Source organism: Danio rerio, chromosome 14 (assembly GCF_049306965.1).
Source record: "Danio rerio strain Tuebingen ecotype United States chromosome 14, GRCz12tu, whole genome shotgun sequence".
NCBI lineage: Eukaryota > Metazoa > Chordata > Actinopteri > Cypriniformes > Danionidae > Danio > Danio rerio.
In genome coordinates, this window is record NC_133189.1 from 13,021,415 (window position 1) to 13,041,104 (window position 19,690).

The 19,690-nt window shown below is 35.3% G+C and overlaps 1 protein-coding gene across 3 annotated transcripts in view; it reads left to right on the forward strand.

The window, feature by feature from the left end:
• The window catches only part of thoc2 (THO complex 2), a 94,926-nt gene that overhangs the window by 68,781 nt on the left and 6,455 nt on the right, over nucleotides 1–19,690 (forward strand). Inside the window, exons 27-33 of one of the 3 annotated variants that reach the window (XR_011006083.2) lie at nucleotides 1,187–1,318; nucleotides 2,554–2,738; nucleotides 4,851–5,038; nucleotides 10,415–10,517; nucleotides 11,483–11,859; nucleotides 12,581–12,639; nucleotides 13,101–13,914. Coding sequence is in view for 2 of the 3 variants with exons in the window: in XM_005157134.6 (XP_005157191.1) it covers nucleotides 1,187–1,318; nucleotides 2,554–2,738; nucleotides 4,851–5,038; nucleotides 10,415–10,517; nucleotides 11,483–11,859; nucleotides 12,581–12,639; nucleotides 13,879–13,914 (1,080 nt within the window). In the remaining variant the exon portion in view is untranslated. The remainder of the gene's footprint in view (nucleotides 1–1,186; nucleotides 1,319–2,553; nucleotides 2,739–4,850; nucleotides 5,039–10,414; nucleotides 10,518–11,482; nucleotides 11,860–12,580; nucleotides 12,640–13,100; nucleotides 13,915–19,690) is intronic. The other 2 variants (XM_005157134.6, NM_001326547.1) reach the window with 2 other exon arrangements.

Genomic DNA, 19,690 nt, shown 5'->3' on the forward strand with positions numbered 1-19,690 from the left:
AAAAGTGCCAAAAGTGTCAATGACATACAAATTAGCCATCTATCTGTAAGCTTTGAAACACTAACTTCAATTTTAATAACAAAAAAATATTAAACCATGTAAAAAAATAAAGTTTCAATTTAGTATTGTTGAAAACTCATCACATTCAACATTTAATCACTCACTCACTTAGATAGAGATGGGTTTAAAGGAAAATTATCATATAATTATAATCTGGTAAAAGCTGGTATCTCTGGGCATTTACAATGTCCCCTGCAACAGAAAAAAACCCCTCTCATTTGGGACTGAGGTTTCTGGAACAAGAGAGATATGACTTGGCCCAGGTTGACAGCAGTGGGGTAACATTGTGCATTGTCTTTCCCCCACTTGAGAAGACAAATCATGAGTGAGATAGAGGTCTCTTTGCAGTACAAGTCAATGTCTGCATCAATCTGAACAGTGTGCTGTGTTTCTGCAGTCCCCATGACTGTTATTAGTCGTATTCCCCAACTTGCAGGCACGTGCACACATAGGGCTCAACCTGTGCAGTGCACATGCCCTTTTTAGTCTTGGATAGAAAATGCCCTTCCAAAACGATCAAAAGTGCCCCCGCGACGCGACACACCCTCCGTCCAGTCCAGCCCTTCAGTAGGCGCGCGACAACACCTCTCTTGAATATGCGCGCTCAACCCCCCCTCGGCGCTTTACAATACGCGCGCCACAACACAGCTGATCAGAACGCGCGCCACAACACAGCTGATCAGAACGCGCGCGACAGCACCGCTATTCAGCACGCGCGCGGCGACAACACCCGCTTTAGGTTCGATCATTTCCATCTTTTTTTCATCTCCGCTACTAGCAGCACACTCCATTTCCGCATTACTGGATCTGTAGCGACAACAGACCGCAAAGGATTATGGCCACGCCGGGGCTGATGGGAAATGAAGTTTCAGCTACGTCCCGTTCGCTTCATTCGCCTGAGCAAATTTTCTCAGGAGACCTATAGTTTTACCGAGTCATGCGACTTCGGTAATATCGAAAAAAATTAATATTGCGGTATGACGGTATTTACAATACCGTTACATCCCTAATACATACGTTAATGTTTTATATATATATATATATATATATATATATATATATATATATATATTATATACTGTATTATGTTTGTCTAGTTTTAATTTGTTATTGGTTCTTTTGCTAGGAATGTGGTAATTACCCAGGGTTCCTGACTATTTTCCGAGCCAGTGGTTTCGACGGAGGGAACAAAGCAGATCAATTGGACTATGAGAATTTTCGACATGTTGTCCACAAATGGCATTACAAGTTGACTAAAGTGAGTATTTTACTATACGATTTTTATTACTCATATAACAAAATTGTTTTGTTACTTTCACACCAGAGGCTTGTTGTATTGTGCAAGAACCCACTTTTCTTAGCTTCACATAATAGGAATTTTTGTTAAAGGAACATTTTAACTAAATTAAAAAGAACTAAATTTATTCAGCCTAGCTTTAGCTTGTGTGCTAGGTTTTTTCCTATGCACCTAATTAAAGCTAAGTGAGGCATTTACTAAGACCTCTTACTGTAGCATCTACTCATGATGCTTATGTATAAATTGTACTCAAAGTGTCTACAGACAACTCTTGGCAAGACAAACAAGATCTCATTTTTTAAAAACTGTATCGTTTAGGAAGTAAGATAAGATTCCAGTTCCCCATAAATCATTTTTTAGCAAAAACCAGATGAGACTCTAGACAGCATATTTGAATATGCTTAAATCATGGCCAGGTGGATCTCTCCAATCAAAAATGTTTTTTCCTGAACAAAGAGGCTGTTGACACCCAGTCACTTCATGTATATTTTTTTCTAATCAGATAGCTATTCAGTCAATATATGGGCAGGCGTAAATGCCCTCTGAAATGCATTGGAGATGGATATTAATCCAATTGCTCAGACCACTTCAAAAGGTGCTCTGGGATGCATTTCAGACGATACTGGACAGGTCTAAATGCATCTGGTTATTGAAACCAAATTTTTTTTTCTCTCTCCATCAAAAAAAAATATATATATGATCTGAGCACTTGTTGGCTATATGGCCATCAGATATACACACACAAATGCATGAGCAACTGAAGGCCACAGGTTACAGTTTGAGAACTTTGTTTTACATTACATTTTACATTTATATTTTTTGTTATGTTTTATTTTTGACTCAAAAGTTGAAATTAAATTGTTTAGCATCAAATGACAGTATTAACAACAGTAGCATGCACGTGTAGCCTATCTTTGTGAAAAAAAGTTTAATAATAACATAAAAATATAGTACTGGATTCATTTACAAAGGCACATTGTTCTGTTTTTGGCAGAGTATATCATACAGAAATAAATTTAAACCCTTTACAGTTTTGAATGATGTCTTGCATGTATCAGTATGACAAACATAGATTTATTTAGATTATAAAGTAATCACGGAGCATGCCTTGTGCTCTTGTAATGATGTTTTACAGCCTGCCTATAAAATAATTTGAATTGATTTGTTCATCCTTAAACTTCTGATTTTTCCCTCAGGCATCTGTTCACTGTCTAGAAACGGGTGAGTACACCCACATTCGCAACATTCTGATCGTGCTTACCAAGATCCTACCCTGGTACCCCAAGGTGCTGAACCTAGGCCAGGCTTTGGAGTGTCGCGTTCACAAGATCTGCCAGGAAGAGAAGGAGAAGAGGCCTGATCTCTATGCATTAGCCATGGGGTAACTGAGCCGAGCGCCATCTGGCCTCAGCACTTAGAAGTGTTTTCACCAAACTGGTTTAGAGTGTTCACTGGGATTTAGGATGTTAGATCAGGGATGTGTGAAGTTAGGCCTGGAGGGTTGTGTCCTGCAGAATGATGTCCAACACTAATCAAACACACCTGAACAAGCTGATCAATGTATTCAAGATCGCTGGTAAATCATAGGCAGGTGTGTTTGATTAGGATTGGAGCTAAACCTTGCAGGAGCTCGGCCATCCAGGACTGGCTTTGCCCATCCCTGATCTAGAGATGGTGGTAGTTTTTCATGTTTTAATTGTATTTATTTTTTTGGAAGTTTTAAGGGTGGCTTTTTTCTAAAAATTTGAAGTCATCTAGTTCAGGGGTTCCCAAATATTTCAGCCTGCAACACCGAAAATAACAATGCCATTGATTCGCAAAAATTATAATCATAATTTTCAGCTCTAATAATAGTTTTATACAATTAAATTGGTGTTTCAAAGTTTCTCAGCTATTTTGAATGTTCAGTCCTTTTTGTTAGATTATCCCCAAATTTGCTAAAGTTGATATTGGCTTATTTTCGTTTTCCCAAACATTTTCATTTTAATGTGCTGAAAGTTTTGTGGGCAAAATGCAGTCATTCCATTAGGACCACATAGGACCACAGTTAGACTGAAATAATATTCAGATGCTAATCATTTCTCAGCGGTGACATAGGGGGTTTTCACCATTTACAGGGGTTGTTGGTGATTTTAAAGCTGTTGTTATTTCTGTCCGAATCCAGAATGCAAGTTTACAGAGTTAATATTCCTTAGGAGTCACATCAGTTTTTATTTTATTTTTTTATTTTTTTATTTATCACTTGGTTTGAACAGTTCTTGTGGCTTAAAGTTGACGTTGTAGACCTAAGATGATTAGATGTACCTTCTAAATGAAGATCTTGTTTTGGTCACTTTATTTTAAGGTACAATTCCTGCTATTAACAAACCATTAAGGCATGTAACTCAGTTAAAGTACTAATTTGTTGCTCAGTAATAGTAAAGTATTATTTGAGTTTTAGGAATTTGTAGGATTAGGGATTGCATTAAGTACTAAAAAGCTATTATCTTATAAGCCAGAAGTTAATAGTAAAAATGGGTACCTAAACTAAAATGTTTACCTTATTTGTTGTTTACTTATTTTATTTTTTTAACAATCCTCTGTTCCTGTATGTGTTTTGTTCCTACCCCACTAGGATTTATCATTGCACCTTATCTTATTGAACTTATTGGCCATATTCTTTGTTTTTCTTTATAGACCCAATCAAAAAGAGAAAAATCCTTGTGTGAAAATCCAAAAACTTTTTAAAATACAGCAATTTATGCGTAGTCCACACTGCATGCTTTAGCTCTGCTTTTTCATTAACCAACAGGAGGCAAATAATTTTTATTAATTGGAGGCAAATAGGTGCTTGTTCATGCAACAGATAGTCACGCAGTGTGAATAGTCAAAGACACGATCTGAAAGAATCACTGACTTGTTACAGATGCCCAGGAAATATTTGACATGCTAAATATCTTGACCTTTTGATTATTCAAAATCATGCACTAAAATAAGTCCTGACTGAAAAAAAACATCAGTGATTGCATACAGCTAGTGATTGAGCATAATACAGAGCCGAGAGAAGTTCAGGAAGGACTATTGCAAAGGGACCATTTGCCATTCAATGCAGAAGTATAAAGTGTAGTTTATAGACCACAAAATCAGAAGTAATAATTCTTAAAATTAAATAAACAGAAGTAAAACCGAAAAATTTGCAGCTGCAGCACATCGCAAAATTTTTGACCTCAACTCTGATCTCATGTGTGATTTTAAGTTATTTTCATATAACTTTTTGTGCGTCTTTGAGTCGTACAGAATTGATAGTGATTGTTTCTGGAGCAGTGTGTATACAGTAACAACTGAATGCTTCTCCAGATAGTCATGCAATGTAAAAACAACGGTGATTCGACAACTCTGAAAATCACGCAGTGTGAACTTGGCATAAGATATGGAACACTGCCTTTTGTGGATTTTAAGCAATACACTTCATGTAACTGTATGCCTTGATTTTAACCATGTGTGTGACTTGCAGTTACTCAGGCCAATTGAAAGGCAGAAAAGTGCATATGGTGCCTGAAAATGAGTTCCACCACAAGGAGCAACCAGTACGCAGCACCACGACCGGCACTCTGCAAAATGGACCTGGGAATATAGGCAAGACTTCAACCACTACCGCTGCCAGTGCTGGAAAAACTGAGGATGGTGTCGTCGAGGACTCAGGTGACTTTAACCATTTTGAAATTGTCTAAGAATCTTGTGGGATTTATTTGGCATCTCAACTTGTTTGTCCATTTGAGAACATCTTGACACTTAATTAAAATCAAAACTATGGCTGTGATGTACAACATTTGCTGTGGGAATTGCCGTCCCAAGGAAGTAATTGCAATTACAGTGTTAATTAAGGTAAAACTAGCAGGGATATTAGGCAGAAATATCTCACACACTTTCATTAACACAGAAACAACGAACAATGGGAATCAGTCACAACAGCAAAGCAAGCCGTATGGCTTCAGGCTCTCCAGAAACTGATTCAGGTAGAGCAGCTGCTTTCTACTTGAATCAAAAGACTTATTAGGGTTAAAAACTTGAGTCTGAAGTTCTCCATTACTAAAGTGTTAATGTTGAGAGATCATGCGACATGTTTTATGAGATGGCTGCAGATCGTTAGAGCTCCTGGCATGCTTCCTAATTTAAGCAACAACAGGTTTTAACACTACATAGTTTCAATGAAAACGCTGTCACATGTCCTATAAACAAGATGGGGAATAACCAGAGGTTTGTGAATGGAGAGCTTTGTCTTGCCAAATCTTTTTTCTTTTATATCAGAAATTAGATGTGCATTCAAAGACGCTGTTTTGAACTCATTCACTATTCATCATTTGTCATTTAATATAGTCCAAGGATACAGTCTACTTGAAAATAGTTAATATTTCAGTCATATCTGTTAACATCAGATTTTTCTAGAGAACGTTTTAGCAGAAGCATTCTGTAGAAGTAGCATTAAAAGCACTAAAATTGTATTTAAAAAGAAGTGATATTGCTCGTTTTTTAATCAATTTTTATAGTTATTGCTTCCAGTGATGGCACAAAAAAAAAAACTAAAGGCTCTCATACTTCTTAAATGTAACCTCCCTTATGTTATTGAAAAATGTAGCAATGATAAGTCAGGTAGGTTAAGCTATTTTTGTACTAGCTTTTGGTAGGGATTCAAGATAAGAAAATAGCATTTGTTTCCATTCAATCAGTGGTTAACATAGCAGTTACTCTTAAATCAGTATGCACTTGGTATTGGAGGCAAGGGTGCCCTCTTTCTTGAGTGTTATTTGTTTTTGTTTTTATTATTATTATTATTATTTATTAGTAAACCAACAATGTGTCATGAGTTTTGGGAGAAAATTGCACTCTGAAATGGCTGGAAAATGTTTACCAGAGCAACAGGCTGTGCTCCTTATAGGCAAGGCAAGTTTATTTATATAACATATTTTTCATACACAGTGGCAATTCAAAGTGCTTTACATAAAAAGGAATAAAATAGACAAGTAAAAAGGAAATAAAATATTGACAAATAGTATAAAAACAGAATAAAATGTGTTTAAATAGGTTATAAAAGACTGAAAAAGAGGAAAGCATATTAGTGCGATCTGTGGAACGTAGCACAGTGCTCACTCAGCATAGGCACAGCTAAACGGATGTGTTTTAAGTTTTGATTTGAAAGTGCCTAATGTTGGAGCACATCTGATCCTTTCTGGAAGCTGATACCAGCAGCGGGAGAGTAGTAGCTGAAGGCTGATTCACCCTGCTTTGAATGAACTCTTGAAAATTCTAGTTTATGTGATCTTAAAGATCTAAGTGATCTGTTAGGTTTGTATTCAGTCAGCATATCTGTAATGTATTGCGGTCCTAGGCCATTTAATGATAAATAGACAAGGAATAATTCTTTAAAGTCTATCCTGAGTGTAAATAAAAGCCAGTGTAAAGACCTGAGGACAGGTGATATGTGGTCTGATTTTCTAGTTCTGGTCAGAGTCTTGGCAGCAGCGTTCTGGATGAGCTTCAACTGTCTTTTTGGGAAGGCCCGTGAGGAGTCTATTATAGTCATCCACCCTCCTGGTCATAAAAGCATGAACACGTTTCTCTAAATCCTCACTGGGGACAAAGCATCTATTGCTTGCAATATTTTTGAGTTGGTAGTATACAAATTTAGTTACTGCTTTGACATGACTATTGAAGCTCACATATTGAAGCTATATATATGATCATACTATAGTATTGAAGCTCATAAGCCATTATAAATGATGATTGTAGCTTAGGATTTACAGAACGACAAAGGAAGATCTGGTTTGCAGAGATGGCTCCATTCACATTCTCTTATAGTAGTGAGAGACATACTAGTTGTCGTAGTTTGGTAAAACAACCTCAGATAATATTATCAATGGCTTTTAATTGTAGGGCATCCTTGAGAAATGGAAAAGTTTTATATAAATATGTAACACCTTTGTGTTGTTGTTGTTATTGATTACTATTAAATTGTTCATTTAAACACTACAACTAATTAACTTTTATCTTGTTAGATATTTTATGTATATTTTAAGATTAAAAGATTTGTTTTAGGGATGTAAACTTTTTTTTGACAGTGTATTTCATGTTTAATTTTATATAGTTAAGGACCTTAAAGAATCAGCTAATATGTAAATGAAGCATAATAAAATAGCTGCTTATTATGCCTGCACTTCAAAAATGTGTGTTGATTCTCAATTAATTTACATAAAATTCTAAGTTGATTAAAGCAGAAGTAAAATAATCAAATCTCACAGATAGCTGGTAGGAACAGCCAACCTCCTCCTAAGTGTTTAAATTACTTGAGACTGTTGACAGTATGTGAATACAGATTGGCTGTTCTGAAGTGATTTTGAATGCTCAATGTCACGAAAGAGAACTGAAATGGGTTTGAGAGGGTCTGTTTGTGCTGAAGTTCTGTGTCAGTCAGCAAAGTGAGATTAATGAATATGCATTTAAGGCTAATTGCACTTGATAGCTTGGTAAAAGAAAGGGTAAGCACATTAAAAATATTTTTTGTGTTTGACAATTCTTAACTTCAATGAACCTTTTTCTCATGCGGTGTATTTACTGAATCCTTATATATATATATATATATATATATATATATATATATATATATATATATATATATATATATATATATATATATATATATATATATATATATATATATATATATAATTTTATCAAATAAAAAATACTCCATATCCTGTTTTTACATGAGTTAGTAGCTCCATCTACTGGCAGTATGAAGATCCTTTGAAGCTACAGTATTCTGTAGTTTTTACATGGACAAATCATAACTGAAATGATTTATTGCTAATGTAGTAAAGTGATGCTTGCTATAATTCTGTTTACAGCTCATGGCAACGTTGCACATGCTCTTTGTTAGAATTAGAGAACTGCAATAATTAAATCATTACAAAAAATTGCAAAAAAAATGTCTGAAGGTTCAGCAGAAAAATATTTTAGGAAGTGTATAGGCTCTGAATGATTTAAGAACATATGTACAGTCACAGTATATTGCTAGCCTTCCATACTTTCATACATCAGTTGGCTCACAAAATGAGACAAACTGTGAGGAGACACAATTTTTTTACTTTGCAAAGTTAAAATGCAAAAAAATTAATAAACAAACAAAAGTAATTTAATGTCCTGCTATATATGCTCTTCATTATTTCATATACACATAACCTCAATTGATATCGTTATAAAGATAATCATGTTTATATAACACTATAAACGAGGAGGACTTCTTTCCTCCTCAAACCCAGGTCTGAATGCAGACAGTGGATAGCCATGCAGCAGGTCTCTTTCCTCTTGTCTATTCCAACCATTAACCCTGCCAGTAATCTAGAGGGTTTTAAACATAGGCAAACACAGCAGCACAGATATAGGCAACGTGTCTAAATGGAAATGAACTTAACTGATAAAAGACGAAGGGCCCTATCATACACCCGGCGCAGTGTGGCCAAGACGTGGCGCAATAGTCTTTTGGTAGTTTCAGCTTGGCGCAAGAGTGGTTTTGAGGCGTTGCGCTACGCTGTTTAAATAGCAAATGCATTAGCGCTCATTTGTGCGCCCATAGGCGTTCGGGTCTAAAAAGGAAGGCGTTCTGAGGCGTACGGTTGGCGCGTCGCTATTTTGAGACACTATAATAGATTTTTCATTAGACCAAAACTAACCCGGTCTGAACTCCGGCGGAGAGTTGCGCATCGCTTACGCACTGCTTAATATGCACAAGAGAGCAATAGGCAAATATCTTTACATATGAAAAAATGTAAATATTAAGGATATATATAGGATATAATGAGCATAGACATAGGATATAAATATAAAGGATTAAAATATTACGAAGCATATTATTTTCTAGCCTACATAAATATGAAAAATTACTGCTTTTATGTCTTCATCTCGGGAGGCTTTTTCAGTTCATTTATAACAATTTGCTTTTGCATAATGTTATTATTATCAGCAGTATTATTTAATATATCCATATTTGTATTTGTTTTATTAGAAACAAGCTTAGATTTGCCCACCTGTCAGGTTTTAGACCATATGGGGCATGGCAGGTGTATTTGGAAATAACTCAGTATTTTGACCACACTTGGTCATTATTGTTCATTTATTCGTTTGCTAGAAATTATAACTGAATTTAGAAATAGTTTTGAAACAAATCTTTGCATTTAACAAACGAAATTAATTATTTATAGGCTAATTTATGTCTGTGCGTAAAGGTTTCCCTATCCAAGAGCGAATGTGAAAGTAGTTCCATTATCTCTCATTCTTACGCAGTAGATGCTCTGTTTAACAGTTTTCTGTTGAAAAAACTGTCAACTGTTAACTGTTTGCTTGTGAAATGCTCATTTTTTCCACTTAGACTTACTTTGCGTCCTGTAAATAGCGAATGCGCTCTTGGCACGATGCAGCTGGGTCTTAAAGGGAATGGGAGATGAGACTCTGATTGGTTTATTCTCAAAACACACCAACTCATTAAGAAAATAAATTCAACCCTTTTAGCCCATGCGCCTTGGCGCAAAGCGCATTTTCCCGTCCGTAAATTAGCAAAAATGCGTTCTGACACGCCCTGAAAGCATTTGCGCCCTGCATTTTGCGCTCTGCGCATGGACCGTCAAAATAGAGCCCAAAGTCTGCCATTTTCCAATTCTCAAATACTCTCCCGACAAAAATGTTTGATGCAAACCAACAGCTTTGCTGTATCGGCCCTATCAGCATTGCGGTAAAAATCATGGAACAAACTTCGTGGATCATGAAAACAAACACATACAACCCTTCTTGAATGGCTAAATACTGCATACCGTATGTGGAATTTCGCCGATGTGGTCTCACAGGCACACAAAGGATTTTTAAAACTTCCTTTTGTGATCGCAGGATTATTCCTTGAATCAATAACCAATTCCATAAGTCTTTAACTGTTTTGCTTTGGCTTTATTGATTTTTAATCATTTCTGTCATGCTATACTTAATTGAGGTCTGTCCTTGTTTTATGTTCATGTTGGCTTTGGTCTGTTTCAGAGAAATCCAAGGACAAATCACAGGCAGCCCAAAAAACTGCCAGTAAAAACAGCACAACAGCCAATAAAGTGAGCAGCAGCAATGGAAGCAGCACGCCAAACAGGTACTGCACCCAAGGCCCGACTCCACACACTCCGCTGTGGCAGCCAGAATGATGTACTGTTCTCATCTCTTATATAATGTCATTAAAAGTTGAAGCCCCGGGGAGAGAAAGTTTAGCAGGGGCTTAATTCAAACTACTCTCCAAATGAAGCAATTCTTTATCAGAATCTACCTTTCTTATGAACTGTGTAATCAAATTGAACAGTGTTCCAGGCAAGAACCCACTTACAATTATATTAAACTGAGCAATTGTTGAGAGAAAATGTCTTGAAAGGAACAATCTCTGAAAGGCGTAGCTGTTACAGCACAATTGCACAATGGCCTGTCAATCTGGCTGTGTAAAACATTTTTTTGAAAGAAATACTGGGCGCTGGGATATCCAGGAAAGAAAGGTCCCAATTAATTTTCATTTAGGATTTGTGTGAATAAAATGAGATTGTAAATTGAGATGGTTTTTGAACCATTGTTCTTGCCGAATAGTGGCCAGGTCACTACAAGGTATACGTGTGTGTGGGTATATATAAATTAATAAATGTGTGTATGTATATATACATATGTATGTATTTGTTCCCAATGCATGACAAGACAACTGAATGTTTCAAATCCAGGCATTGTACAATTTAAAACTTTAACTTTTTATTTAATTTTTGGAAATAAAATCATTAATTGAAAAAAAAATTGAAGCCATATATTGGGTTGTAGTTAAAGTTCTATATAAAAAAATCACTTGTGTATTTTGATTGAATTGTGCATTTAGCATTTTAGCGTGTCAAAATTCAGAATTAATTGATTTTAATATATCAAGACTTTTTTTGAATATCTTGTATAAGTAGTTTTCTTTGTTAGTATATAATATATACAATAATAAATGGATGGATTAAGGCATCTGCTAAATGATTTACAAGCAAGAAACAATAAAGTTGAAAAACAGTATTCTATTTAATTGAATCCTTGATCTTTCCACAGCATGAAAGGGAGCAAAGAGAAGGAGGACAAAGAAAAGACCACAAAAGAGAAAAAGGAGAAAAAAGAAAAGAACCCAGGGAGCACTCCAGAGGCCAAGACAGGAGCGAAAGACAAGCAAAAGGAAGAAAGGTCTAAGGAAGAGAAGCCCATCGACAGCAAGGAGAAGACACCCAAGGCAGACAAGGACAAGAGGAAGGATGACAAGAAGGAAGAGAAGAGCAAAATCGACGGGAAATCCATTGAAAAAGATTGGTCCAAAGAACGTGATGCGTCCAGTGACAGCAAGACAAAGGAAAGCAGCAAGTTGGAGAAGAATGCTGGGGCTGGAAGCCTGAAGTCCCTTGTTCCCAGATCTGAAGGAGTTGAGTCTGAACGGGGTAAGACTGCTTTAATTGAATGAAAAGTATCTACCTGTGTTCTAAAATTAGTCTCAATATTAGGGATGCAGCAATACTTCACCGTGACTTCGTTCAGTGTTTGAAATGCTCAGTAAAAAAGGAAAAAGAACTCTACAGGCAAAATACTATATAAAATGAATACAATACAGCAGATATTTTCTAAATTAACATTGCTTCTCAGGTTTTTTATGTACTTAGCAGTACTTTTTAGTAAAAAATTTAAGCAAATAAAACACTGCATACTGCGTGTAATCCCTGTATATTAAATGTTAACCATTATTGAGCTAGCTATTCAGTCAAGAGCAGAGTGATTTCATTCTTTTTTATTTTTTATTTTTATTTTAGGGATTTTTTTCGAAACACTGCGAACAGGAATAAATGTTTTTAATTTAAGATGCGGCACATGAGAAAGTTACTGACAACACAATTTCCCAAATGTTTACATTCCAAGGCATAACCGATTGAATGCTCTTTAAGTCGGACAGATGGACATAATGATTGGTCATAATTGACTTTTTTTTATTGTTAAAAAGCAAGACTTTTGCATATTGAATCAAAAAGGGTTGTACCAATTGGTGCAATAATTTACCAAGTATTGCAGCAACCTTAATATATAGATTTTAGTTACTTTATATACATGTGTATATATACATATATATTCTTGATTTGAAGAGCTTCACAAGAATTATTCTCTCGGCAGAGCAAAAAAGACGAAAGCTCGACACTCACTCGTCGCCATCACACTCCTCTGCAGTTAAGGTTAGTATGGCCTGAGGAGAGCTGTGCACCTCTTTCCTCTTGTCCACTGTTGGAGATCACATGATTTCCAAACCTTCCTCGTCTCTCAGCATCACCCTTTGGAGTTTGAGAGAGGCCCCTGGAGCACAGCAGTTGTAAGAGAGCAGTGTGGGGCAGGATTTCTGCATCTTTTGGACTCTTTAGAATTTTTCACTTTTTTGGATTTTTTTATGATAAAGTTCCAAGGACTTGTTTTATCACATAATACATGATTTTTTTTTTTGCTGTTTTACATGGTAAAATAATCAACGCAAGTGCCTCAAGTTTTGCTTTTTGCATATTTTACACTTTTTAAGATTGTAAATATAATCTTATTTTTGTAAAAAAAAAAAAAAAAAATTGAATCGTATCCTATTACTTCCTAATGAAAACAAAGTATGAAAAAAAATCTTTTTTTTTTTTTTTTCAAACTAAACACGAAGACCAGAATATTCACCCTGGAAGAAATCCCGAGCAAGTTAGACCACCTTCTCTGGCCGCGTCACCTGGAGGAGCTTCTAAAGTGTTTCCCTTGTTTTGCTTCGTAAGAGATCTGGGATCACCGACAACATTGTGCTTCTTCACCACCACTGCTTGCTTATTTTTCCCCCTCACTACAACTGGTTTGTTCTCTGCCTTGGAAGGGTTTTCGGAAGAGTTCCCCAGACATCCATGCAATCAGCAGAAGTCAACTTCAGTATTCAGACATTGGAGTGTTACCAAGCACTACATAAAGCGAAAGGCAACCTGGGCAAATAGTGTATACATGGCCTACCCAAAGGAATCTATCTGTCCGTAACCAGGAATCTTTTTCACTTTTTCATTTTATGAGCCAAAATCTTACCAAAGTGTACACAACCCCCTTCAATTCCCTTTATGTATGAATCCTAGCTCAGTGTAGCTTGTTTTACATCTTTATGAACTTTCTTAGTTACTTTAAAGAATGTATGTTCTAATTTAGACTAAAGATACAAGTTAAGACATTTTCCAATGATGCTCAGAAACGTTCTCCGAGTATGTAGGTTCATAGAGTCCAGTGCTCCCATAGGTTTATATAGTCCAGGCTCCCATAGTATAGTCTTTTCATCTCTAACTATGTGAAAGTTCTAGTCTTTGAAGGTCTTTATGGGGATGTGTTGAGTGACGGCCAGCCTCCCCATCCTTTCACCTGCTGTGTGACACCCACTCCAGCTCATCTGTAATCTCCGTTCATTCCTACAGGACAATCTCAACGACTTCAAGGACTCCACATTAAAGGTTTGGATCTTTTTTGTGTGTTTTTGAAGATTGTGAACTGCTCACCCAGAACAAACAATCATTGCAAATGCGTATTATGCTCAATTTTCTTATCTAGCGCAGCAATATAAGCTTTTTAAAAATGGCTAGAACTGTTGTATAATGATCATGTGTTTGAAATGAGTTGCATTTATTTGAACACTTCCTAAGTTGTCCTAATAAGGCCCTGTGATTAAGATATGGAGTACATGGAATTTGATGTGGAATACAGTCTTGATGTGTAATTTTGCAGTTTAATGCATAATATTTTTAGCAACATTAAAATAGGACTTTAAACATTCAAACAGAGCAGGGGTTCTCAACCTTTTTCACTTCGGGGCCCATCTCCTTCTCTGATCAATTTTTAAAGGCCCATTTGTCTGACATTTTCTGTTTGTCTAGAGAAAATACATATCTTAAACCTTCTTTTCATTAACCCTTGGGGTTGGCTCACGCGGATATGCATTTTAGTACACCAGTTTATAAAATACTGTCTTTTTTTATTGTATTGATGAGACAAACACAGATTTGAAAACTGTAAATTATCTAATTTTATTTGTATATATTCATAAATACAGTAAAGCAATGTTTAGTTTTTTTTAATCAAATTTAGTAAAGCAGACAGGGAGCGCTTTCTCTTTCTGAGTCTATTGTCAACATGCTTGACAAAAATATTTGCTTCACAGACCTGATAGAGTCATACCTGCATAAAATTTGAAATATGTACTTTTAAAAGAGCCAACTCCTGAAAACAAATGTTTTCTTGCTTAGTTTTTTGTATGGAAAGAGCCCAATGCAGAATACTTCCGGCAGTGCTCGTTAGTCCGCTAGTCAGTTCCTGCCACCAGCACAAATCATGATGACAGCCTCCTGAACTGGCAAACACCCACAAACAAAAACAGCAGTGCTGGGCAGAAAGTTTGTTTAATTTACGTTCTAAGGAACAACTATGAATTATGACCCATAATGACCGTTCAATTTTACCGTAATTGAACAAGTTAAACGTTTGAAAAGAGCTAACTAAGGCTGCAATTGTTTAGGCAAAAATATAAATAAAAGATTGGACATTTTTTTATTTTTATTTAAAGTAATCATGTTAGTTATTCTCATGATCAATATCATTTGGCTACTTCGGGCTAAGGGTCATTTAGAAATTATTGCATTATAGAAATGCTGGATCAGTGCACAAGACACAGTTTTTATTCAAACAGTGTTGCAAACACATTTTATACTATTTCAAAAATACAATTTTATAAAAAAAAGAAACATTACATCAATTCTAATTTAATTGTATAATAATCAAAATAATGACAATTTTGTTTATTTATATTTGGTTTAAATAAGTCTTTCTAAGTCTTACTTACTTACCTGATTTAGTGTTGTTTAGCTATATAGGCTTTTTTAAATTTGGAAAATAACTATATTTTCTATAAGAAATATTTCTAAAGTATAATTGTTTAACTGTACTTACAAGTTAATCTTAAATTATTTTGTGTGGAAGCTAAATATATTTTCAATAAACTAAAAACTTAAAGTTTGAAACTTAATTTGTCATCCTCCTCTTCCCTCTGTCTCCCATCATCTGTTTCTTCTCCCATATGAGCCATAAAGCTTTTAAGTGACTTAGAAATTTTTAATTAACATATATTTTTCCCTAAGTAAGATGATCTTCACGTAATTTTAAAGCAGAAACTCTAGGCTACAAGTACCAGTTTTTAAAAGTCTTGTGATCAAATATTCTATGTGTTTTTCATGGAGTTAATTTAGTGACTTCAAAATTTTTGTTTTTTCACTAACCACGCATAAACTTTTTGTTAAACATTAATATAAATGTTGCTCACATATTATTGTAGCCCAGTTTGTACTGTTTACAGTGTTATTAGACTCTAGCCACTTATGTTTATAAGCATCTGAAAAAAAAAACATGTCAGGGCATATCAGCAGGACTTCTCCAGGCCTTCAAAACACACTCAGGGTTAGCTAAAAAACATTTGTTTTTGCCTTATATTATTTTTCTCTTATTTTTCTGGACTATTTTATTAAAAACAAAAATATGTAGTTATATAGTATAGTAAAAATATAGCTTAGTGCATTGGCTTAAGGCTGCAGGCCGATTGCCTTAGTGCCCCAGCAGTGCCGGTATACAGCCATTTTGCACTGCTTAAAGTGTGCTATTGCTATACATCTGCCATTAACATCTGCAGCTGGTCAGAACAGCAGAAACTTTCATTTCATTTTTAATTCACAAACTTAACTTTAAAACTAAAATTTGAATAATTCTCTTGCATAATGTCTAAGGTGATGACACAACAGGTGATTTTGCTAACATTATAAGATTGTAAGGCCGAAGGGTCTGAAATGCCTTTAGTCTACAGAGATTTTACAAAATTTCTATTGCAATCGGGATTTTTACAAGAAATAACCCCCAAAAAGCCAAGCAAAGCAAACACTACTAGATTACTATGGTATAAATACAGCAATACAAAAGAAAGATCAACTAAAAATGTCACTTACCTGTTTTATAATGATTTGTTCAGCTAAAGATATTTACATTTATAGAAAATGCGAGCTGTCAACTGTCAGTCTCTTTGCTCTGCTCAATATGACAGGCTGATGGCTGCCGGTGTGCTAAATCTCTGAAATTATGCCAACATGTTTTAAAGTAGGCACTGTCCTTATAAATAACCTTCAAAGTTTTAATCTAAACAACCATATTCTTGCCTTAAAAGCCTCAAAAGTGCATTGTTGTAAAACTGCTGCAATATTTGTCAGAATCTAGTGAGGTTACTCCTCTGCATGGTACTCTTACATGGGCGGAGTAATGCACAAGGGTGAAGAGGCTGTACAAGTGCTGTAATTGCAGGATAATGCATGGCTATTAGCCAATCAGAATTGAATTTCTATTGTTTTATAGCAAACACAGTTTTAAAGCTCCTGAATTATTCCTTCTTTACAACTGCAGAGTACTTGGGCCTATTCTTAAATAAAAACCTTACAGAACCACAGGGTGATGGCAGAAAACCAGCTAGACCTGCCTGCTTTGAACTGTACTAACTAAATATCTACTATTCATATCCATGAAAAATTAACAAAATATTTGGCAGTTTTTTTTTTTTATTGGTTTTTTTTTAAAGCATGACCTTAAAACACAAACACCATTATGGATGTATTAAAATTCATCCTTGTTTGTTGTTAAATTTTAATAATGCCAAAAACCAAAAAAAATTGCATCTCCTAGCTTTAATATTGCAATTATAGGCAGCTCATGTCCTTAATTTTCAAGAAACACTGTTTAGCTATACAGTAGTTACCAAACCTGCCCTTGAAATACAAGAATACTGTATATGTATGCAGCATTACTTTAAGCATTTTAAAGGATGCCCAGAAATTTTGGATAAATGGGCAGCTTGGTAGCATTTGAGATAATTCCTGTATTCATCCTGTCATTGCAAAACATTGTTTTCCACACGTGTCATGAATGATTCTTTAGATTGACATATGTGAGGTGTTTGAATATTTAAAGTACTTTAATTGGTTAGTAAAAAAAAGTAACTTTTTCTCTCAGAAGATGGCAAAGTCCATAAACAGCATAGCATATCCTCCTCTGCGGCAACATTTTATATTCTGCGAATGTAATTTCAATCCAACAATGTCCTCTATTCTTCCCCTGACTATGCTCTTCTGGGCTCCTTTCCGATTGGACTCTTCTGTTCCACAGTTCAAGCTACTTTTGCTCAGCTCCTGTCATCTGGCAGGAAGATAAGTGTTTTTGCAGTTTGCTCAGTTGAAAAAATATGCTCATGTCAACATCTGAAAATGCAATTCTTTTCTTACTTTCTCTATCTCTCTGAATAGCTACTGACCACATATTCTTCCACATTAATTGCAGTAAATTAAGGAATGTAAATTAAGGAATGTATTTTCATGATAAATTGTATTTAGCAACTGATAAAAATAAGTTTTTTTCAAGTTTTATTTAGCAGGAGTCCGTTGTTTAAATGTAAATGTTTTGTAGTACAGTTCTTGGTTAAATTTTTTTTTTTTACTGTGATTAATTCTTTTGTCACGGTCGCAGTTATCTAACTTGTTGAAAAGCAACATATTCCTTTTCTATACTATTGTGAAGCCAAAGTATATAACAGTGTTTATTAAATGAAAAGAAAGGGTCTTCTCCTTGTTGAGGTTATTTAGGCTTGTTGCCAACACCTCTGACTGAATTATAGAGCTTTTTATTATAGGTTTCTGTACCATATCAAGAACTTATGCCCTTGACCAGATTACCAATTATTTAAATGACAGAGTATTAAGTGATTTTAATAAACTTGAAAAATGCTACTACTTAATTATATACACACAAATACAGAAGAAAGTCATTGTTAATAGTAAGAAATGTTTCTTGAGCAGCAAATCAGCATATTATAGTAATCGTGTGCTACTGGTAGCACACGATAACTACAATATGCTGATTTTTGAGTAAGGGCTGCGATGCATTGTGAACACCTTTGCAGTGAGGCATTAATTTGAGGTGGTAACAATATGACTTATCCGATATCAGTTAGAACAGAACAGAAAAGGTCTCCAGTTACTGTACATTACAGTTTGGTAGTGAGAACCCAACAAAAAATGTATCGGTTGGGTTCCAGTCAGGTGAATTTGGAGGTCAAGGCATTAATAGATATAGTGTTGTAAAGTATGGCTTTTCAACCTGAGAGAATTCAGAGTGTACACTGGCAAAATAAGTGACAGTGGAGGATGATTTACAGTTCGGGTTTACATGTAGATGCAAGTGAAATTACACAATTTTGGTGTGGCATATGGCCTAAAAGGTTTGGAATCCTTAATGTAAAGTATTAGAGTACATGTAATAGGTTATTTTACTTAAGTATATTTTGGGTTACTTTGTACTGAGTATTAAAGTTAATGTGTACATCACAACATTTTTAAATATTTTGTATTGAACATTTTGTATTTTTTTACTCCACTACATTTGTAAATATTTTGAATGGCATCTAACTTTTAGTTAGAGTTTGTCTGAATCAGGTGTGTTTGACAGACATACAAAATGTGCAAAATATTACAGTTCGTCTGAAACCACATACTTGCCTACATTATTGAATCTTTTATATATATATATGAGCAATATCACACGAGTAGCAGATAAGGCTGTACATAGGCACTGGTGGGAGGCATGTGTCTTACTCTCCCACCAGTGACGATGTACAGCCACATCGCACTACTATGAGTTACAACAGCTCGACAGCATAATCGTGTATATAAAACAGCAAATCAAGTCTAAATATCCTTTTGTAAGGGGAACTACTTTCTTCCGCCATTCCTTCACATCAGCAGCTGACATCAGAACAGCCGTTTACTAATTCACCAACGTCACTTTAGAGCTAGTTTTTGAATGATTCTCTAGCGTAATGTCTAAGGGGATGACAAAACATGATTTAGCTCACATTTTAAGATTATAAGGATGAAAAGCATAAAAGGCCATCGGTCTAGTTTTAGAGACATTTGCCAGTTTTTTTAGGTTGCAAAAGGGAGATCACAATAATTAACCTTGCAAAAGCCAAAGCAACGCAATCACTACCAGATTATTGTTGTGTTTGCGATAAGGAGAAAAGCTAACAAATGCAGCAATTTCTTTCTTGTAACTAGTCTGCAGTAACAAAAACAGGAGACTCATTAAAAACAAACAGATTGCCAACCAAAAAGTAACTTGGGGTTATACGAAGAGTGGCCAACACAAAATTGC